This window comes from Sardina pilchardus, chromosome 18, assembly GCF_963854185.1.
Source record: "Sardina pilchardus chromosome 18, fSarPil1.1, whole genome shotgun sequence".
Taxonomy (NCBI): Eukaryota; Metazoa; Chordata; class Actinopteri; order Clupeiformes; family Clupeidae; genus Sardina; species Sardina pilchardus.
In genome coordinates, this window is record NC_085011.1 from 30549528 (window position 1) to 30569532 (window position 20005).

The 20005-nt window shown below is 39.3% G+C and overlaps 1 protein-coding gene across 1 annotated transcript; it reads left to right on the top strand.

The window, feature by feature from the left end:
* Positions 1–160: 160 nt before the first annotated feature.
* On the top strand, positions 161–16057 carry LOC134064099 (centrosomal protein of 55 kDa-like). The gene is made up of 8 exons (XM_062519903.1): positions 161–226; positions 6044–6187; positions 6905–6955; positions 7181–7334; positions 14529–14935; positions 15126–15197; positions 15475–15600; positions 15686–16057. Exons 2-8 carry the CDS (start codon positions 6044–6046, stop codon positions 15872–15874), a joined length of 1143 nt encoding a protein of 380 aa, XP_062375887.1. The 5' UTR covers positions 161–226; the 3' UTR covers positions 15875–16057.
* The last annotated feature ends 3948 nt before the right edge of the window (positions 16058–20005 follow it).

The following is a 20005-nucleotide window of genomic DNA, read 5'->3' on the forward strand; positions in this document are numbered from 1 at the left end:
TTTTCTGAAAGCAAACATTGAAAAGGGTCCCACAGACCCAAACACCTTGCAAGGGAAACATGCCACGGGCAGCAGCGGCAGCCTACATCTCAAACATTGCTGAGACGCAAACTTGAAGAATGACGCAACGTAGGTGGTAATCGGGTGTAGTTCTAGTTCAAGCGTAGATCATTGGTTCTACCGTGCAGGAGGAATAGCAAGTGTAGCAGGATCACCTTCACCAACAGTATGTAGTGAACTATATGGCTTGGATGTTAGTAATTAATCCGTAAATACAGAGAGAAATGAAAAAACATCACTGCTTTGCAGGGTGTCGGGTAATTGGATGTTTAATTATTGGTGGCTAACAAGCTAGCTAGCTAGCTAACAAGTTATCACCATTGAGGAACTAACCGTTAACATTAACATTAACTTTATGTGAAGACGTAAAGCTTAATGAAATTGCTGTATGCCTAATATATTAAGTAGCTTATTCTGTTTGCGGAATGGTAGTTCTAGTGTCATTTCCTGACTTTCAATGTTTGTAAATCTCAACGCAATTTAGCATTAGCAAGCTAATGTTACTAACATTAGAAATAAAGCTAGCAGCTGCATTATAAAACCTGATCTTTGTTAACTCAGAAGATGACTTAACTGTGACAGCTAGCTGGATAAGTATCACGTTCATTGAGATCTATTTATTTGCATTAGTTTGAGCCCTCCATCAATATGTAAGGTAGCTGCTATGGATTTTCTATAAATTAACGTTACCTCCACCTGGTACCTCTAGCAGCTACCTGCCACCGCCATCATAATTATGATAAAAGGGACATTCCGCCGAATGAGTGCCATTTGCTAGTTGAAAACCTCCAAAAATAAACTTATTTTTTTAGAATTTTTTTTCACAGAATCTATCAACACACAAATGAAAGTATTCAAAAAATGTTTTGGTCAAACTCAAGGGACTATTTTAATTTTTTGTATGGCTTTCAGTGCTATTATTCTTAGTAAAAGTAACAGCAATGAGAGTAACAGCAATGAGTTTTTTTGCATAAAATATGCAAATAAATTAAGTATGGCCACCTGATGTCTATTCTAACTTCATGAGGACATTGAACACATACTAATGCTTTAATATCACTCAATATTTTTTGATGTTAATGGTTTCTTTAAAAAATAATTTCGGTAACAGGAATGAGATTTTAGATTGACCCGAGTCTCTCAGAGGTACAATTTCATAAGATATTCAAGAAATAAAAATGAAAGAACTTACTTTTGGCCTTCCTTTGGCCTTTAGAGGGCTTAATGATCTAATTTTCAGCTAAATATGTGATTTGTCAAATACTCCAATGTTTTCAGGAGGGAAAATATGTTGGGGTAACAGGAATGAGTCAAAACCTGGGGACGCACCTATAATTAGTATTTTAAGTAAAAATATTTGAATTTGTTATGAAAATTACATGTTAGACACATAGTTGGGACATAGATGTACATAACAATAAAAATAAAAGAAGATTTCAGAGTGATTTTAGGAATAATATTTCATGGTGAAATGTAGATTTTAGCATTGGGGACAGCACAAAAAGGCTGATTTTCAGTGTTTTAGGGTGTTTTTGTCCTATGTTCTGAACAATGTACCTGGAATTTGCACCTAGTTAGTATGCAGTGAGCATTAGTTAACAATAAAAAGTGGCTTTGGGGTAAAAATTGTGTGTTAAAATGTACATAATCCCCTGGGGACAGAAATGGCATTCATTCGGCGGAATTACCCAAAAAGTGACATGCCAGGTAGCACTTTCTTTTACCGTCTATGGTAGCACTAGACCTGCGACCTCCGAAGCATTCAATAATGAATATTGAATATTATGCTATTATTATATAACATACAGTAAGCAGAATCTAAGTATGGCTGCATTTGGCACTATATGACATTACAATTAGGCCTAGGCCTACCTGTAGGCCTACCAGCTGTTTTGTTTTATGGCTATGTTTAGCCTAGAGATGGTGACATTGAATGACAGGCCAGTGATTGGCCTCTCTCTGCTTGTTTTGCAAATTATGTTGTAGGAAATTGAAAACTGTGTGAAACACTGAGAATTAGTGTATGGCAGGGCTGTACGCTTAGCTTTTTCACGAGGAGCACAGGTGCTCCTAAATGAAAAAATGTAGGAGCACAGAAAAAAAATTAGGAGCACTATGAAATTTCCTTGAAAACCTTATTGCCTTAAGCAGGATACAGATCATTCACAGCAGTGGCAATCCTAGTCTCTGCTCAAACCCTCCACACACACAGAAAATGGCTTGTCTTGTTTCTATTTCATTTTGAATTCAGAATTTGTGTATATTGTTAACAAGTTATAGCATTTTAGGGTCTGCATAATATAGCTTAAAATATTCAGTAGGCTTATTTGAATACTTCATATTGATTACACTTGTCTTTAATGATAGGCCTATTACAGTGGTGGTGTGTAGGTCTAATTGAGTGCCTGTCACTTTCAGAAGTACCGTATACGTGAACATATTTAGGTTTCATTCGGTTTTAGAAAAATAGTCACGCATTGTTCAAGGATACATGTTTTCATTAAATAACATGAATGTTCAAAAAACGAACAAAGGTAAAGACAAATATTTCTGGTGTAATAAAAAAGATGAGTGTCCAGCAATGTTAACTTCTATGATTTAGGTAGCCTACCGTGGCATGGCATTGTGAGTTGTCCCGTTCACTTTTTCCTTAGTCATGTTTAATTGGCTGGGTGGGTGCTTACTCTACCATGACTTGACTTGGAGTTTGGTATCTGTTATATCCAATGAGTGACAACCAGTGCTCAAAATAAAACGTTACGGTATACGGATAACGTTAGTGGAATGGATTTAATGTGAACGTAGTAAAAGGTGCAGAGTGGCTATATGATACAGCGCACATTTGCTATGAAAATGTTCCGCCTTTTTAAAGCAGGTGTAGCCTACACCGAATCGTGGTTAAATCCATCATTTAGACAACAGAATCAGTAGGATACAATTTTTGTTTCATATAAGTCCACGGTTTCCACACCGTGTTTATCAACCGTGATAATAATAATATTTGAAATGAACATGGTAAATGTGAGTCAACATTTTTATCATGGTTTACCGTTTCACTGGTAATTTCTACATAGTCACCGAACAGATTGAAGAAAAAAAGAATGGATTTGGAGTGACATTTGCGTGTGTGTGAGAGCACTAGGTTGATTCTGAAAGCGTGAGTGTCCAGCCAGGTGCGTAAAAGTTGTCAACTTTGAAATTTGTATACAGATGCGCGAAATTGGCTATAGGCTACTTTGATCCACTTGGTGTGGATTCATTTTAGGAGCAAAATGCGAATGAAAGGGTTGAAATCAGTACTCGCACGTGTGCGCGCATTTTATTTTGTCTACTCACACTAATATATTTTTAGTAGCATTTGCGACGACCTGCTCGCACTGTACAGCCCTGAGTGTAAGGGAAAACCAGCGCCCCAAACGGTTGCGTTCCTATCGAAGAGCAGCTCCAATGTTAAGTCCCATAGACCGACTTTTCAAATAAATACTACGCAGCTATACCAACGATCTTATCCACCAAAATATTTTTCAGTCTGCATACAGTAATAATCTACTAACTGTGAAAATATCAGACCCTATTTAGCCTTATTTAAAAAAAAATAAAAATAAATGTTTGCTCTTTTCATTTCATAAATGGACTACAACTACAAGTGACGTGACTTGTGACTCATCGTGCAGGGTGTTTTATAGTAGCTAGATTTCATTAATACACAATTTAAAATATAAATTATCAATTATATTTACTTTTAAATTGACTTTAAAGACCTCATATCCCTGATATTGTTCATTAAGAAAAATGGCATGTTCACCACAGGTCGTTTCCAACTACTCAGGAACATTGCTTTTAAACCGCCATTAAAATGGGGTTTTTATTAACCTTATAACACGCAATTTAGGTTAAAAATGATCATTATCAATAACCATTCAACGCGAGATCGTTGCCCACCGCCATTTTTAAAATGCCGCTCGGCTGTCATTGTGCTTACCGATAAAATGTCGTCTTCAGTTGGCTTGGATTAGGTCAAGGTGTGAAGGAGATCAAAGAGGACAAAACACAGTTTTCCACGGTATACCTGGAAGTTATGAATTGTACATTTGTTACAAAGTATTACTGTCCGGATTTCTGTTACGGAAGCGCCGCTGTACGGATTGTGATGCGGAAATGCTACCCTTCGACATTGCTCATCTAGCATGGTTTGTTTATTAGCCTGTTAGCTAGTTAGGTAGTTAGTTGACAATCACACTTACTGCCAGCTCTTGTGTGAGTAGGAGCACAACACAATTTATCTCACCATAAAGATAATCACTGCACGGTTTACATCGCTCTCTGTTATTACAAAAATATGTAAAGCCAGTTTAGCAAATTGCTGTTTTGATTAGTTGGAGATGAAGCGCCCAAACTCATAGACTGTATACTGTAGAACTATAGTCTATGCCCAAACTGGTGACGTCACATGCTACTGTAGTTCGTTATCACCATGTTACAAAAAAACTTAAAACTATTAAACTGATTCAAAAAAATTAAGTATGACCACTAGAAGCAATAGAGCGGACCCCAATGCATAGCATATAGAAGGCATTTAACTAAGTTCCCATTGTGGGCCGAGATATATTTTTTCTAAAAGAAAATCCCATCCACTCCCGCTAGCCTCTAGGAACGCAACCAGCAGGAGGCGATGAGCTTACTTTCCCTCCCTATAGTTTTGCAGGTTTGGCCAGGGGCTATGGTGTTTGAAAGACATGTTTAGAAAATTTTGTGACAAGTAAAGATTTAGCATGCAAACAGTTGAAAAAAGTTAAATAGAACACATTGTTGTGTGCACCGGGGTACGAATATCATTCACTTATATTTGCACCAGGGTACAAATAGCATACCATATAAAACATCTCTTCATTGTCTCTTTTGGATGGAAATGCTTCCAACACACTTGCCTGTCACGTAAAAAAAAGCTGCCACACGTTTACAGCGCAGCAATGAAAAGACAAGAAATTTAGATGAAGGATCAGTATTTGGCTTTCCTTTACTTCATATAAAAATAACGGTAACACTTTACATTACAGATCGGTAATAAGTGGGTAATGTTATGGTAATATGTGTGCAATTTAATGGTAATAATATTTTTAAACCACATATTACAAATAATTAATGTGTAATTTCTAGGCAATTACTGTGCAATTACCATATGACAACAATGCAAATAACGTGGATTTAAGGGTAAAATAAAATGGTAATAACTGCTGTAAATATGTACTTACTGAAGCAATAAATATTTAGGATTTACTTATTGTAACATAATATGTGACCTGTTATCTGTTGTTATGATGACATAAATGAGGTAATTTTACAATAACTATATGGTATCAGGGCTGTAAAATGCTGTTTTGTCTTTTCGAAAGGTTTTCTGTACTGTTGGGAGTTGTTGAAATCCTTTCGAAAAGACAAAACAGTATTTTACAGCCCTGATACCATATAGTTATTGTGAAATAACCTTATTTATTTCATCATAATAACAGATAACGGGTCACATTTTACCATCAAACTAACTACTACAAAAACTTTGACCACTGTGTAATTGTGCCATAACACTTAGAAGTTACTATGTAATGTAGTCCTTCATTGCAACATCATGTTGGTATAATTACAGAAATATTATGTCACAATTTGTAAATCCTAAATATTTATTGCTTTGGTAAGTACATATTTACAGCAGTTATTACCATTTTATCTTACCCAAGTTATTTGCATTGTTGTTGTATGGTAATTGCACAGTAATTGTCTAGAAATTACACATTAATTATTTGCAATATGTGGTTTAAAAATATTATTACTATGAAATTGCATATATATTACCATAACATTACCCACTTATTACCGATATGTAATGTAAAGTGTTACCAAAATAACCATGACACCGATGTATCAGTCGGGCTCTACTTCACTCTTCAGTGTCATGCAATCAGAAAGGATAAAGCCTCTGTCCTTTCAGATGAACCTGCATATCAGAGAAGTTGAGGAGCGAGCCAAACTGCTTCAGTCACTAAAAACTGAGACAGAAGACATCAAGAATAGATTGGTGGCAGTCTCTGCTAGGTGCCATGAACTGGAAAACATACAACCGGCAGAGTTACAGGTAATGTCACAGAATACTGTAGCCTACTAGCCTGGCTAGCGCCTACCACTTCTCAAATAAGACGTGGTCTGGCAACCAGACGTTCATTTTCTCGTATTTAAAAAATGCCCAGATCCGTTCATTGGGCGCCACGGATGTCTATCAAATGCGTCTGTGCATAGCTCATCATGGTCTTGCTTTCTCCCCTGTTCTGTGATTGGCCACCAACATCCGGCGAAAATGTGGGTGTTAGTTTCCAGACTGCCTTAGCAGCGTGAAAGAAATCACCGCGCAAGGCAGGATGGGACCCAGGCTAGTAGCCTACATGGCTGAATGTGTGCTTCATGCATACTTCAAAGTTTGATTCAATCCAATAGCTGAAATCTCTATTGAACAATTGGCACCAGAAAGGTGGATTTCAGGCACAAAATGTAATGTAACAATAAAGCTGCAGTTGGCAAGCCTGGCGGAATGTACAGTATCTATATCATGCCTATATACTCTCCAGGAGGTGGCAGTGTTGTGCCTGTGTTTGAACTCATTATCCTAGTCTGGAGCAGTCTCATGGTCAGGAATAGGATGAATTTGGAAATGATTAGACCTGTTACAGAGAGCTAACAGTTGCTCTGTTACAGAATAGAATAGAATTGTTTTATTATTGTTATTTTATTTTAAATCAAGGCTAGTTACATGTGTGATGATGAAAAGGTTGAACAGTGTTATTGTTATTTTTGATAGGTCTATAAACCTGCATCTGATGTTGAAACAGTTCAGGAGCTCCTGCGAGATGTGAGTGTGATAACAGTTTCTTTGCATTTTATCTCCCAAAGCAGATTTAAGACCTAGTTATGTACGAGGTTACCCTGCTGTTTGTGTTTTTCACATCATCTTATTCTTTGAAGTGATGTGGGCATTTTCTGAAAATTAGCTTTTGGACAGCTTCCCAGGGCATAATGTTTCTGCTGGTATTCTTTTCCATTTCCCTCTCTTGCTTTTATTTTGCCTATTGAGAAGGCCCTGGAGAAGAACCAGCAGTGGCTGGCTTATGATCAGCAGAGAGAGGCTTATGTCACTGCAGTGCTGGCCAGAATCTACCAACTAGAGCAGCAGCAGAGTGGCACCAGTGTAGCCATCCAGCAGCAGCAGCACAAAGATCCTGATTCAAGAGGTGAGGTTTGATCACCAGTTTATTTCCATACCATCACAGTTGCCATGAGAGACCAGAGGTTAATCTAAACCATGAAAAGGTAACAGTAACACGCTATTGTGTACACTGAACAAAATGAAACGCAACACTTCTGTTTTTGCTGCCATTTATCATGAGCTGAACTCAAAGACTTTCTCTATACACAAAAGGCCTATTTCTCTCAAATATTGTAAACAAATCTGCCTAAATCTGTGTTATTGAGCACTTCTCCTTTGACAGGAAGTAAGTGTGAGCACCCCCCAACTATTATGTATATTTCAGGGAGGCAAGGAGCTGAATCCCAATTCTCTCTTACCCCTTCCCCTTAGTTTTGCATGTTCACATGAGAGCAAGGGCTATCCCAATTCTCATTTTGATCAAGGGGTCGGGCTAAAACATTTTCACAAGCTCACTTGAAACCAAGGAAAAACGCTGGAAAAGCAAGTACACTGAGGGATTCACTAATGTAAAATGTTGACATTTATAAGGATTCTTAAATTAAAAACGATAATTGTTCAATATTGTGACCATATATTGAAAGTCCTGTTCTTCTGAGTCAGTTTTCAAAAATTGCTATTTTGCAAACGTTACCAGCAGATCATTATTTGCATGAAAGTCATACATTTGACATATTTCTATATCTGAAACCCGGCAAATCGTCAGCATACCACGTCCGAAATTAACTAAAGTCTAGCAGCAGCAAAATTCGGTGCATATGCTGCATAACCTACTGCTGCCGACTCCTCCCGGTCTACTACAGATTTCTTTGACGTGATTTCTGCTTGTGTCTCCGATCACGCCCAATCCTATGAGTGGTTGAATATAACATCACTATGACAACCATATGACAACTCATTGTAGCTGCGAGTGTTCTGAGCAGGGGGTCAGGATTTGACTGATTAGCTTCGCCGATTAGCAAGGCACTTCCTCGTCGCCATTTTCCCCGAAATACATCATGTCCGGTGCCGTTTTCCCATAGTTTTCCTCATGCTGATTGGTGGCTGATCCACCCTTAGCTCATGCACGAGCTTAGTGTGGGCACTAGCTCTCCTTCTGTACCTTACGTCAATCAGTAACCTGGCACTTAATTGGCTAAGTAAAACGGCACCGGAAACAAGCCCCTTGAAACGCCATGTTGAAGCCTGAAAAAATCGTTCAAATTTGGCAATTTTCACTAGTCTAGCATTCCCATTGAAATGAATGGGGGCGGGACTTGTTCACTTTCTCCAGTTCTTATAATACCTCCATGGTTCTGAGTCTGTCGGTCCGTTCGGGTCACACAAGCTAGCCTACAACAACGATTTGCGAACAGTATTTGTATCTTTAGCAAGCTAAGCAAAAATCATGGTGTGTGCTCCAAACTTGACAAAAAGCGAAAGGTGGATTCCAAAAATCACAAGTTTAAGACAAAGTGGACTGACAAATATGTATTTGTGAAACGTCATTATGACACAAAGCATGGCCACTTTGAGCAGAATTACCCACAAAACTCAGAGGTAAGGACCAGAAAAATAAGTCAAATGCAAGCATCATATCAAGCAACACGCACTATGATAGTCAGGACAGTTGCACAACAGGAGCATGCAACTGTAGCCTCACTGGGAGTGGGTCTTAGGCAAGCACAAAAAAACTTTCACTGACGCAGATATCGTGAAGGAGTGCATGAATGAAGTAGCAATCACTCTGTTTGAGAGAACTCAAGAAGATGACATCATACAAAAAGTAAATCAAATATCCCTCTCTGATTCAACTGCAGTAAGATGAACAGAAATCCTTGCTGATGATTTATTGAACCAAATGAAATCTGCTGTTAATGCTAAATGCATTTCATTGGCTTTGGATGAATCCACAGACAACACCAATAATGCCCAACGTCTGCTGTTTGTCAGAGTTTTTGATGAAGAGATGGGGGAATTCTTCGAAGATGTGCTAGGCCTCACAACCCTTCATGGCCATACAAGAGGGGATGACATTTATGAAGCTGTGATGGAGATGTTGTGAGACAGAGAAATAGACCTGAAGCATGTTGTTTCCATTGCTACTGATGAAGCTGTGATGGAGATGTTGTGAGACAGAGAAATAGACCTGAAGCATGTTGTTTCCATTGCTACTGATGAAGCTGTGATGGAGATGTTGTGAGACAGAGAAATAGACCTGAAGCATGTTGTTTCCATTGCTACTGATGAAGCTGTGATGGAGATGTTGTGAGACAGAGAAATAGACCTGAAGCATGTTGTTTCCATTGCTACTGATGGAGCCCCAAGTATGACTGAGTGAGAGAGGGGATTAGTATCCCGCTTAACACTAGAAGGGCCTTGCCGTTCTGACCCACTTATACCTAGAAGCGCCGCGCCCCGGTCATTAGACCGCTTTGACGTCCTACTAGAAGCGCCGCGCTGGTGTGAACTATTGAAAGCGTGGCTGAGGCGGTCAAAAGACCGCTGAGTCCTCAGACTGGGACGCTGTTACTTACACATAATGATAGCTAGATGGCGCTTCGTGCACCAATCAAATCGTTTGGTCATAAATTCAGTTTGCACGAAGCCATGTGTCATTCGTGTCAGACCGTGTTGATAGTCTGTGATTGTTTCATTATGACATAGGCTACAGCACGTTTGAGTTGTTTGTTCATTTATTTGTGTTGATTTGTGTTGTTTGAGGTAAAAAAAAAAAAACCTTAAGCAAACTTGACTTTCAACTTGTTCATAGTATTTCATTTTTTATATTTCTTTTTTACATTTTGTATGTTACTTAGAAATGTTATTTATAGGCTATTTTAAAACGGAGGCATGCGTTCTGTGATTAGGAGCCTGACCCGACAGATAACCGAGGGATGAACAATTTCGACCCAGCACCGGTGTTGTTACCGGTGTTGTTGGATCTCGAGATCCGTAACACCGGCCCGCAGTTCGGGTTTGGGCAGATAATCTAAGTTCTAAAATGAATGGGTGGCTGGTTCTAATTCACTCCCCAAATTCACTTCTATTCATTTAATAGGTAGCCTATGCTCGCGCAGCCGAAAATGACCACAAACCTGGAAAGACGACGCCTAACCTAGTCTGGTTTCAATAACACAGCCAGGATTTTATGCCGCATTTTACAGGCTACCGCGGCTACTTTCTAAAACAATTTTCATTCATTTAGGGAGAAGTATCTTGTTCCTCGGAGGGAGGCAGATGGAGAGAGCAAAATTGTTGTCCTCAATGCCGCATAGGTGATGTCCTAAGTGAACTGGTTAGACGAGTGTATGGGGGAAGGGGAATGATCGCACAAGACAATAGCCTATGCTAATTGCTCTTCTATTTTTTTCTCCTCTTCTTCTTTCTTGAATTTCCCCTTGGGGATCAATAAAGTATCTATCTATCTATCTATCTATCTATCTATTGAATGCCTCCATGTGCGAAGGTTTCAAATAGGCTATGTTTGCAATGGATAGTGTGTTATGTAGGCCTAAAGTGCTGCGCCGATCATCGGCCGCCTGTAAGCGTCGTTGTGCCTCTCCAAATCCGAGACTGAACAATAATAATAGGCAATAATAACTGAACTGAACAACTGAACGGAGCTCTAAAATGAGGTGTCAAAAATGACAAAATGTCATTTTGTCAAAATGGCAAACTGTCCTAAACATTGCGTTCGTTTTTGTGACTTATGAAGCATTATCCGTGGTAAGTTGAGCAGACTGCTGTTTCATTAAAAGAGGGTAATAAGCATTTATCTCCCTCTCCATTGATTATTGGTCATCCATACAGCGTCAAGTGGTGCAATGCTTTCTCTCTCGTCTAGCACTCAATCGACCTGGGTTCAATACCAGCTGGAGTGGGATTTTGTAGTTTACATTGACTGAATTCGTTGACTGTTTTTCAACGACGACGAACAATATTTTTTTCGCTAATGGTAAACAGTATTGTGATTTCTATCCGGACCTTGAAGAGGCGGTGTCGTGAACTTGGACTGTGCAGGAGGCGAAATCAGTCGGACATAGACAATGTGATAGCCTTCGTGCAGGAGGAACTGCATGGGAATGGACAGATGCAGAGGTATCGTTCAAGAACAGCTCGCTGATATCAAGCCCCGCCGTTTGTTTATTCCAGATAGTTTGTTATTAAAAACGATTAACGAAAAATAATTGTTCGTCGACGTTGAAAAACAGTCATTGAATTCAGTCAATGTAAGCTAGGCCTACAAAATTTCGCTCATGGCTGGAATTGAACCCGGGTCGTTGCATGCTAGACGAGGGCGATAGCGTTGCGCCACATATCACTGTGTCTTTCTAACAGAGGTATCTGTTTGCTAAATCGATAGTAAATAGTGGTTTATTTACAGCAAATATGTAAGAAAATGTGTATGCATTAGTCTGAGCTTTAAAAGATACAAATAGAAGATATACAACTTAGAAGATATACAACTATAAATGTACGTAGCCTAGGCATACTAAGTAAGCCCAAATAAATCCATAAGAGAACTTTGCCCAAGTCCAGTTGTGCGCAGATGAATGATTTGGCCGAAACTAATTTAAATAGGCTAGGCCTATAGGCTACGACGAATTTCAGCTGAAAATATGTTTTACACACATATCCTAGGCCTATGCCTAATAGAACAAGGTCGCAGCGTTTTCAAAACAAACTTGCATTTTACCACTGTAAATCGCCTCCATAGACTTTGCCATGTAAATGAAAAATAGTTATTAAAATCAATCACACATATAATACATATTGCACATATATAAACTACATGTTTTATGGTAAAATATTATTCTCATGACTGACAGGAGCCCTTGCGCCATCTGCTGTGAGAAAAGATAACAGCAGCCTGAAAAAACATGGCCGAACGTGACACTGCAGTGTTTTCGTATAAGTAAGAGCAAAATAGCTCTAAAATAGCTTGTACCGGTGTGCTTTTGATCATGTAAAAATACTGGGTGATAAAACACGCGTATTTAAGAAAAGTTGTGAACGTAGGGTCCTGGAATTTAATCGAGTGAAAATATTTTTTTTTTTTGTAATCACTGCGGTCAAAAGACCGCAGCCCGGCAGTTCTAGGTATATCTAGGTCAAACCACCATGGCGCTTCAAGTAATACGTCTCAGCGGTCAAATGACCGGTGCTTGGCGCTTCTAGTGTTAAAGGTTCATCACCCCGACCTCATAGCATACCACTGCATTATTCATCAGATGGTTTTTAGTCATGACTACATGAGACTTGTCCTTTTTTGAGGGCATCATCTGCTTTGCAGCATCACTTGCTGCGCTCACTCCTCTCAGAGGTCAATGCAGAATTTGATGATTTGCTTCTGCACAGTAATGTCATGTGACTTAGTAAAGGAAAAGTGCTGGAGAGTTTTTGGACTCTACGGAAAGAGCTAGAAACGTGTCTGTTTAAGCAGAATAGTCCAAAAGCAAAACCATTTGTGGAATTCCTGCAAAACCATGAAATGGAAATTGCTGCATTTCTATCAGACATCACTTGCCACACCTCAGTGATCTGAATGTGAAGCTCAGGGCAAAAATAGCACAGTGGCCCCTTCTCAACCTCTCTCCTTGATCATCGATGCTTGGAAGGGAGGATATATAAAAAGGCGAATGAGAGGCGCCCATAGTGTGATCTCATGTCAGCTATCCATGCTTTTCAGGAAACTGGAGCTATTCAGAGGTGATATACAGGAGGAGGGCCTGCTTCACTTCCCAAAACTGAAAAGTCAAGTTTCAGGAACACAGCATCACAAATATGTGGAAATCCTGGACGAATTGATTGAAAATGTTGAAACCCAGTTTAGAGATTTTCCTCTGGGAAAATAGGTCTTGCTGTGAATGAAAATCCATTCATGGTGAACGATTTGACAGAATTCACAAATGAAGCCCTGAAAGTCTGCCCATGGGCTAGTGCTGCTTCTCTTCTAACAGAGCTGATTGAGTTTCAGGAAAACCTTGTGCTGCAGAAATCTCTCTGTGACCCTGCCACCTTTTGGACGAAGATGGCCCCTGCAGCAGGAAATAGCCCTGCACATTTTCACCATGTTCCCTTCAACATACTCTTGTGAGTCAGCCTTTTCAAGCATGACTATGGTAAAGAACAGATACAGGAGTACACTCACTAATGAGCACTTGCACTAGTGCCTACGCCTGGCCCTCACACCTTTTGTGCCCAAATTGAAAGAACTGGTGGCACAAAAAAAATGCCTTTTTTTTGTTAGTGGCTCTAATGTTGGAAATACACTGTGACTGTTCCTGACCCTAGAAAGATTTAATTTGGTGAGTGGACCTTTTGAGTTTCTACAGTAGTTGAGTAACCCTGTTAAGAAAATTTCTGGCACATGTCCTGCTTGTCCTGTGGTGCTATGCTAGGCATGTGAATTACACATGTGAACGTCATCCCAATAATGATATCCAGTATTTTGCAAAGTTTCAGATCAATCAGTTAAGGCTTGTCATGGCAAAGTTATCAGGATATCATCATAATCATAATATCTATTAAGTTGATGGCTAATGGCATGTCTGTACAAAAGTTGTTTGTCTTAGAGAGTAGGTTTATGAAAGCTGAAATATGCCAACAACAAGTTGCAATGACATACAGTAAGGGGGCACTATGGAGTTTTGGGCCACACCCGAGGCCAATGAGTTTTCGCCCATGGGGTGCACCTCTTTCAGCATCACATTTCATCATATTTTAATGTGCGTAAAATCCCAATTATCTCACTTTCTGTTGGCTGTGGCTAATGCATTGTACAAAAGTTGTTAATCTTGGGGAGACTCACCTACCAAATTTGTGGTGTGTCACTGAAAGTATACTGTATGCCAACCACGGGATGAGTCGCATAAGGGGGCGCTAGTGGGCCTTTGTGTTTGTTCATGAGTTTTCGACCATGGGAACCACCTCAGAAAAGTCAAAATAAGGTCCCAAAAAAAGGGAAGAAGAATCCTTACAAAAACAATAGGGCTTTGCACTATCGATGCTCAGGCCCTAATTATACATTGGTACAAATATCATACATTGATATTTGTACCAGGGTCTAAATAGCCTTTGCGTATTTATTTTTGTGGTAGAAATATCAGTAAGTAAATACATATAGATAGGCTACTCGTACTCGGTTTGAAATAAAACATGTAATATTTGCATTTTGTAAGTATCTAATGTATTGACTAATCATAGCACAAACATTTGACATTTTCTGGCATTGCAGAGAGGAGTTGTCGAGAATCACAAGGGGAGTATGAGAAGGCTCTGAAGTCCTGTGAAGAACAGCTGAAGCAGGAGCTTCAAAGTATTGCCCTGGCACAGGCAGAGCTGGGTCGTGTGAAGAGAGAGGTTCATGACAAAAAGGAAGAACTTTGCCAGGTTCAGACACAGACTCAAGAGAAGCAGGAAGAACTGGATCAGTTGCGGCTCCAGATTGAAGAGGCCAATAGAGATCGGAGTGAAATACAAGACCTTCTTTGCTGCAAATGGACAGAGCTAGACCAGCTGCAGAAGGAAATCCAGGTCAAGCAGTGTGAACTTGATCAAGTGCAGCACCAGATCAGAGACAAGCATTGCGAAATGAGTCAGATGCATCAGCAGCTGAAAGATCATAAGAGAGAACTTAGCAAAGTGAGTTATAAGCCACAGCTGAAGTCTTCATATTTCTGGTTAAATACAGTTGTTAGTAATCAAGGATTTTTTAATGAACCAGTGGAAAAAGCAACTATGATGAATAGCTCCCACGCCTCAGGCCTCAGGCTCTGTAGCCTCCACACTACAGAACCTCATGCATTTTGTTGCTAAATGCTTCTTTTTATAGGGGGTGCAGCTGCAAGAGGTGTTGCAGAAACAGCAAGAGAAACAGACCAGGATTGCCGTACTAGAAAAACAGGTACAGTACTGTACCTGAACATACTGTAGCATTCCTTAGTGCTTTTCAAATGCCCTGCATGGGAATCATGAAACTAAAGTGTCTAATTCCCTGCGCGTGTCAAGATCCTGCCCATTGGGTTCCTGCAATGCTTACGGTCCTGATGTTGCAAACCTGTCGTTGGAAGAGTTTAATTTTGCTTTAAACGGTTTAGTCATCAGACCTCTAAAAGAAAACTCTTCACATTTGTACTTCATATTCTTTCCTAAAAGCATTGTAAGAACCTTTTGTTTTTAAGGTTTCACGCTTCGCTGAAAATGTGGAAACGCAGACATGTGAGAAACAGCACTTGCAGAAGCACCTTCACAAAGTCTTAAAAGATCTGAGCAAAGCACAGGAATACATCTCCAAATTAGAGGATGAGGTGAGTACTTGAGTAACACCATGGTCTATTGGTGTTCATAAGGGGTTATAATGCTGTTTTTACCCTTTTTATGAACTTTCCTTAGTTGGATAAAGCGCAGAGTAAAACTGTCACCAGTCCTGGGCTTGAGAAACATGTCCAGAGCCTCAAGGGATCACCAAGAGTGTCCAGTCCCCTGGACGAGAGCTTCCTTGAGTGTCCTAACTGCAGACTCCAGTATCCCACTAGCCGTCACAGGGAGCTAGTGATTCACATTGATAAGTGTTGTGGATGATAGCTTACTTTTATTAATCATAATAAGACAACTTTCAGAAACACATTTATTAATGTAAGAAGTTGTCAGGTTTATAGGTGTTCAGAATGCAATTTCTTTTTAAGTTACATTTTCAAGGAATGTTTTTATGGAACTAAATGCATTTTCAAAATAATATTACATTTGTATTTGTTTTCAAATAAATTCCACAGAGTCTGATCTTGTGACACCTGATGTTATATGTTTGGTATTTATCTTTGGATGTTGTCTCCCAACACAAGACCAACTGTGACGTTTTGCAAATCAGATCATTGGCTCACACCAGATTGCATGAGTAAAGCTGCATATTATACTATTTCAGGCCATGGATTAGCAAAGCATGGTGGGGTTTGGGGGCAGGAGAGGTTCCTGGTCATATGAGGCTCAGAAGAGGAATGGGAGCATTGGTGTCAGAGAGTAGTAGCAGCATTTCAACAGCCTCTACTATGTATGGAAAATGAAAAGATAAGGCAGAAAGTCTGTGAGGCATGTTTTTAATGGGCTTGAGTGGGCTTGAATGCAGAACGAAACTGCAGTCAATGAAAATTGGACTGTGCTGTAGCAATGTACTGTGAACAGCATCAAGCTTTTATTTGTGTCAACAGAACTGAACATATGCTTTTATTTACAAAATGATTTGTATATGTCAAATTTGCTAGTTTGAACTAAGTTTGAGACGACACTGAACCATTGTAGAGAATCTGGTGTTGCAGTGGTGCAAAACGTTGAATGGGCTTTAAGGAAGGTTTTTTGTTATTATTATCCTTATGTTCTAGGCTAGCAATTTCAAGCCGTTTTTGAAGTCACATTGTTAAAAATGTATGACAGAACAGCAAGAAATAATGCCCAAGCCTTATCTTAAACTGCTATTAAATTATATTTTAGATTTAGATGTTTTGCTTATATACTGTATCTCCTCTTATAGAGGGCATTTGTATTAAACAGTTTGGCTAGCACAGACACTAGTGAACAAGGAGTAGCAGTATGTTCTGTATTGCTCAGAAAGGGGACCACAGACAACAGATATCAGACATCTCTGACCAGTTGGTACTGTGTTATTTAGAAGACCCCCGCATCTCCTTCACATTCTTCTCTGAGCTGTATGATTCGCACATGTCTTTTTGCTCTCTGAAGAATCTGATCATGCTCAACCTGGCACTGGTCAACTGAATCAACCAACCTCAAACAAAGCACTGCCACAACTAAGTCATTTTGATGGACAATTTGAAAAGATTAAATAATAGGAGAACCTTCATTTAGGGTTTTTTTTTTTTTCCATGTCTGTCATTCTTCCATTGACATCAGACGGTAAAGATTTTGTAATAAGGGCACTAGTTCAACCCCACTTTTCTTTTCATAGCAGACCGGCTCTTCATCACTATCTATCTATCCATTGTGATGTCATTACATGTGCCTGCACAAGCCAATTATGGTAATGGAACTACAGTGCCTATAGAAAGTCATCATACCCTTTTGAAATAGTTACTTTTTTTGTCTTACAGCCTGAAATCAAAACCCATTTTTTAAAAAATCTTTTCCAGTTTCATTAACAAATTTAGCTGTACAACATCAAAATAATGAAAAAAAAGTCAGCAGTTCCGAAAATTAATAAAAAATTAAAAAGTAGAATAACAGGGTTGGAAAAGTCATCATACCCCTGACTTAATACTTTGTAAAGCTTCCTTTTGCTTTCATTACAGCCATCAATCTGTTTGGATATGTCTCTATTATAGCTTTGCACACCTAGATAGGGGAATATTTGCCCAATTTTCCGTGCAGAAATGTTCAAATTTAGTCAAATTCTGTAGGGAATGGCGATGGACTGCTCTCTTCAAGTCAATCCACAGATTTTCTATAGGATTTAAGTCAGGGCTCTGACTTTGCCACTCAAGGATATTCACCATCCTATCCTTAAGCCACTACTTTGTTCTTTTGGCAGTATGTTTAGGACCATTGCCGTGTTGGAAGGCGAATTACCTGCCCATATTCAGCTGTCTAGCATGGGGGCTGCAGGTTTTCCTCAATCATTTGGGTGTACTTGGCAGCATCCATTTTCCCTCCTATCCTGACCAATTGCCCAGTCCCCACTGAAGAGAAACATCCCCACAACATAATGTTGCCCCCACCATGCTTCGCAGTAGGTATGGTGTGTTTTGGGTGTGTTTGGGTGTGTATACTGTGTTTGGTTAGCGCCTGGAGCTCAGTCCAAAAACTTCAATCTTAGTCTCCAAAAAGTTCGATCTTAGTCTCATCTGACCATAAAAGCTTTTTCCACATGGTAGCAGAATATTCCAGATGTGTTTTTGCACTGAACTCCAAGCGCAATGTTTGGCGAAAACCAACACAGTACACCACCCAAAACACACCATACCTAGTGTGAAGCATGGTGGGGGCAACATTATGTTGTGGGGATGTTTCTTTTCAGCGGGAACTGGGCAATTGGTCAGGATAGAAGGGAAAGTGGGTGCTGCCAAGTACACCCAAATTCTTAAGGAAAACCTGCGTCCCTCTCCTAGACAGCTGAGGATGGGGAGGTCATTCGCCTTCCAACACGACAATAATCCTAAACATATACTTCCAAAAGAACAAAGCAGTGGCCTAAGGATAGGATGGTGAATATCCTTGAGTGGCAAAGTCAGAGCCCTGACTTAAATCCTATAGAAAATCTGTGGATTGACTTGAAGAGAGCAGTCCATCGCCATTCCCTACAGAATTTGACTAAATTTGAACATTTCTGCACGGAAAATTGGGCAAATATTCCCCTATCTAGGTGTGCAAAGCTATAATAGAGACATCCAAACAGATTTATGGCTGTAATGAAAGCAAAAGGAAGCTTTACAAAGTATTAAGTCAGGGGTATGATGACTTTTCCAACCCTGTTATTCTACTTTTTATTTTTTTTATTAATTTTCAGAACTGTTTACTTTTTTTTCATTATTTTGATGTTGTACAGCTAAATTTGTTAATAAAACTGGAAGAGATTTTTTTTTAAATGGGTTTTGATTTCAGGCTGTAAGACAAAAAAAAGTAACTATTTCAAAAGGGTATGATGACTTTCTATAGGCACTGTATATAACCTTGTGGATGTTATTGTCTCAAAACAGATCTAACTACAGTAGCTACTGTACACTTACGTTAGTCACAAAGTGACAGTCCCTCATCACCTGTCAGGTCAGTAAAAGGTCTGAAGGAAGACTGGATACTAAGAGGATCATCTATAACTGAGATGCCATATGTACCCAGACAAGACTGTTGACTGTGGACGCTCTTAGTCCTGATGTCTTTGTTTTTTATTATTATTTATTTATTTATTTTGAATCGTAAAGCACCACCATCCTCAGAGTGAGAGGTCGTTATATCATTGATATTCTGCAATTCTGCAAAATGTAGGGTACTATTCAGACGATTCAGTTGAGTTTACATGTTTTAAGCACGAGGTTAGGCAGTAAATGGCGAAACATGGACAGTATTATGAAACCTATTGTCTCATCTGGTCCCTTCAGCATTTTTAAAAACTGAAAATCTTGTAGCTCCAAATCTACAGTACATCTCAAGCACAAAGATGGAGTCACCTACAGTAGAGGAATAGTTGCAATGCTGTGACACGTAGGAAGATGGAGTCACCTACAGTTGAGGAATAGTTACAATGCTGTGACATGTAGGAAGTGCACTGCATACATGAGCTGGTAACATCAATGAAGAATTGAGAAAAATAGTGTCATGTCATGTGAAACACTGGCACACACTGTTTGCTTTAGATCAGCAACAATCAGGGCAAGAGTAGCAGCTATTTATATTTTGGCACAAAAATAGATTGTAGTGGTCTCTAAATTTACTTTCAAGTACACCAACATGATTGAGCTAATGAATCAGTGATCCCTTCTAAAAATAAAACAAAACATATCCTTGTGCCGGGCCAGTCTTGTCTACTCTTTACTCATACTTTGCATTACATTTTACTTTTTAACCAAAGTGACTTACAGCATGGTAAAAACATTTTTTACGCTTTTAAGAGCAATCCTAACAACACATTTTACAACCATAAACAACAACCACAATGAGAGCATCAATGAGTGTAGTAAGTGCTCATACTTAGATATAGTTGATGAAATA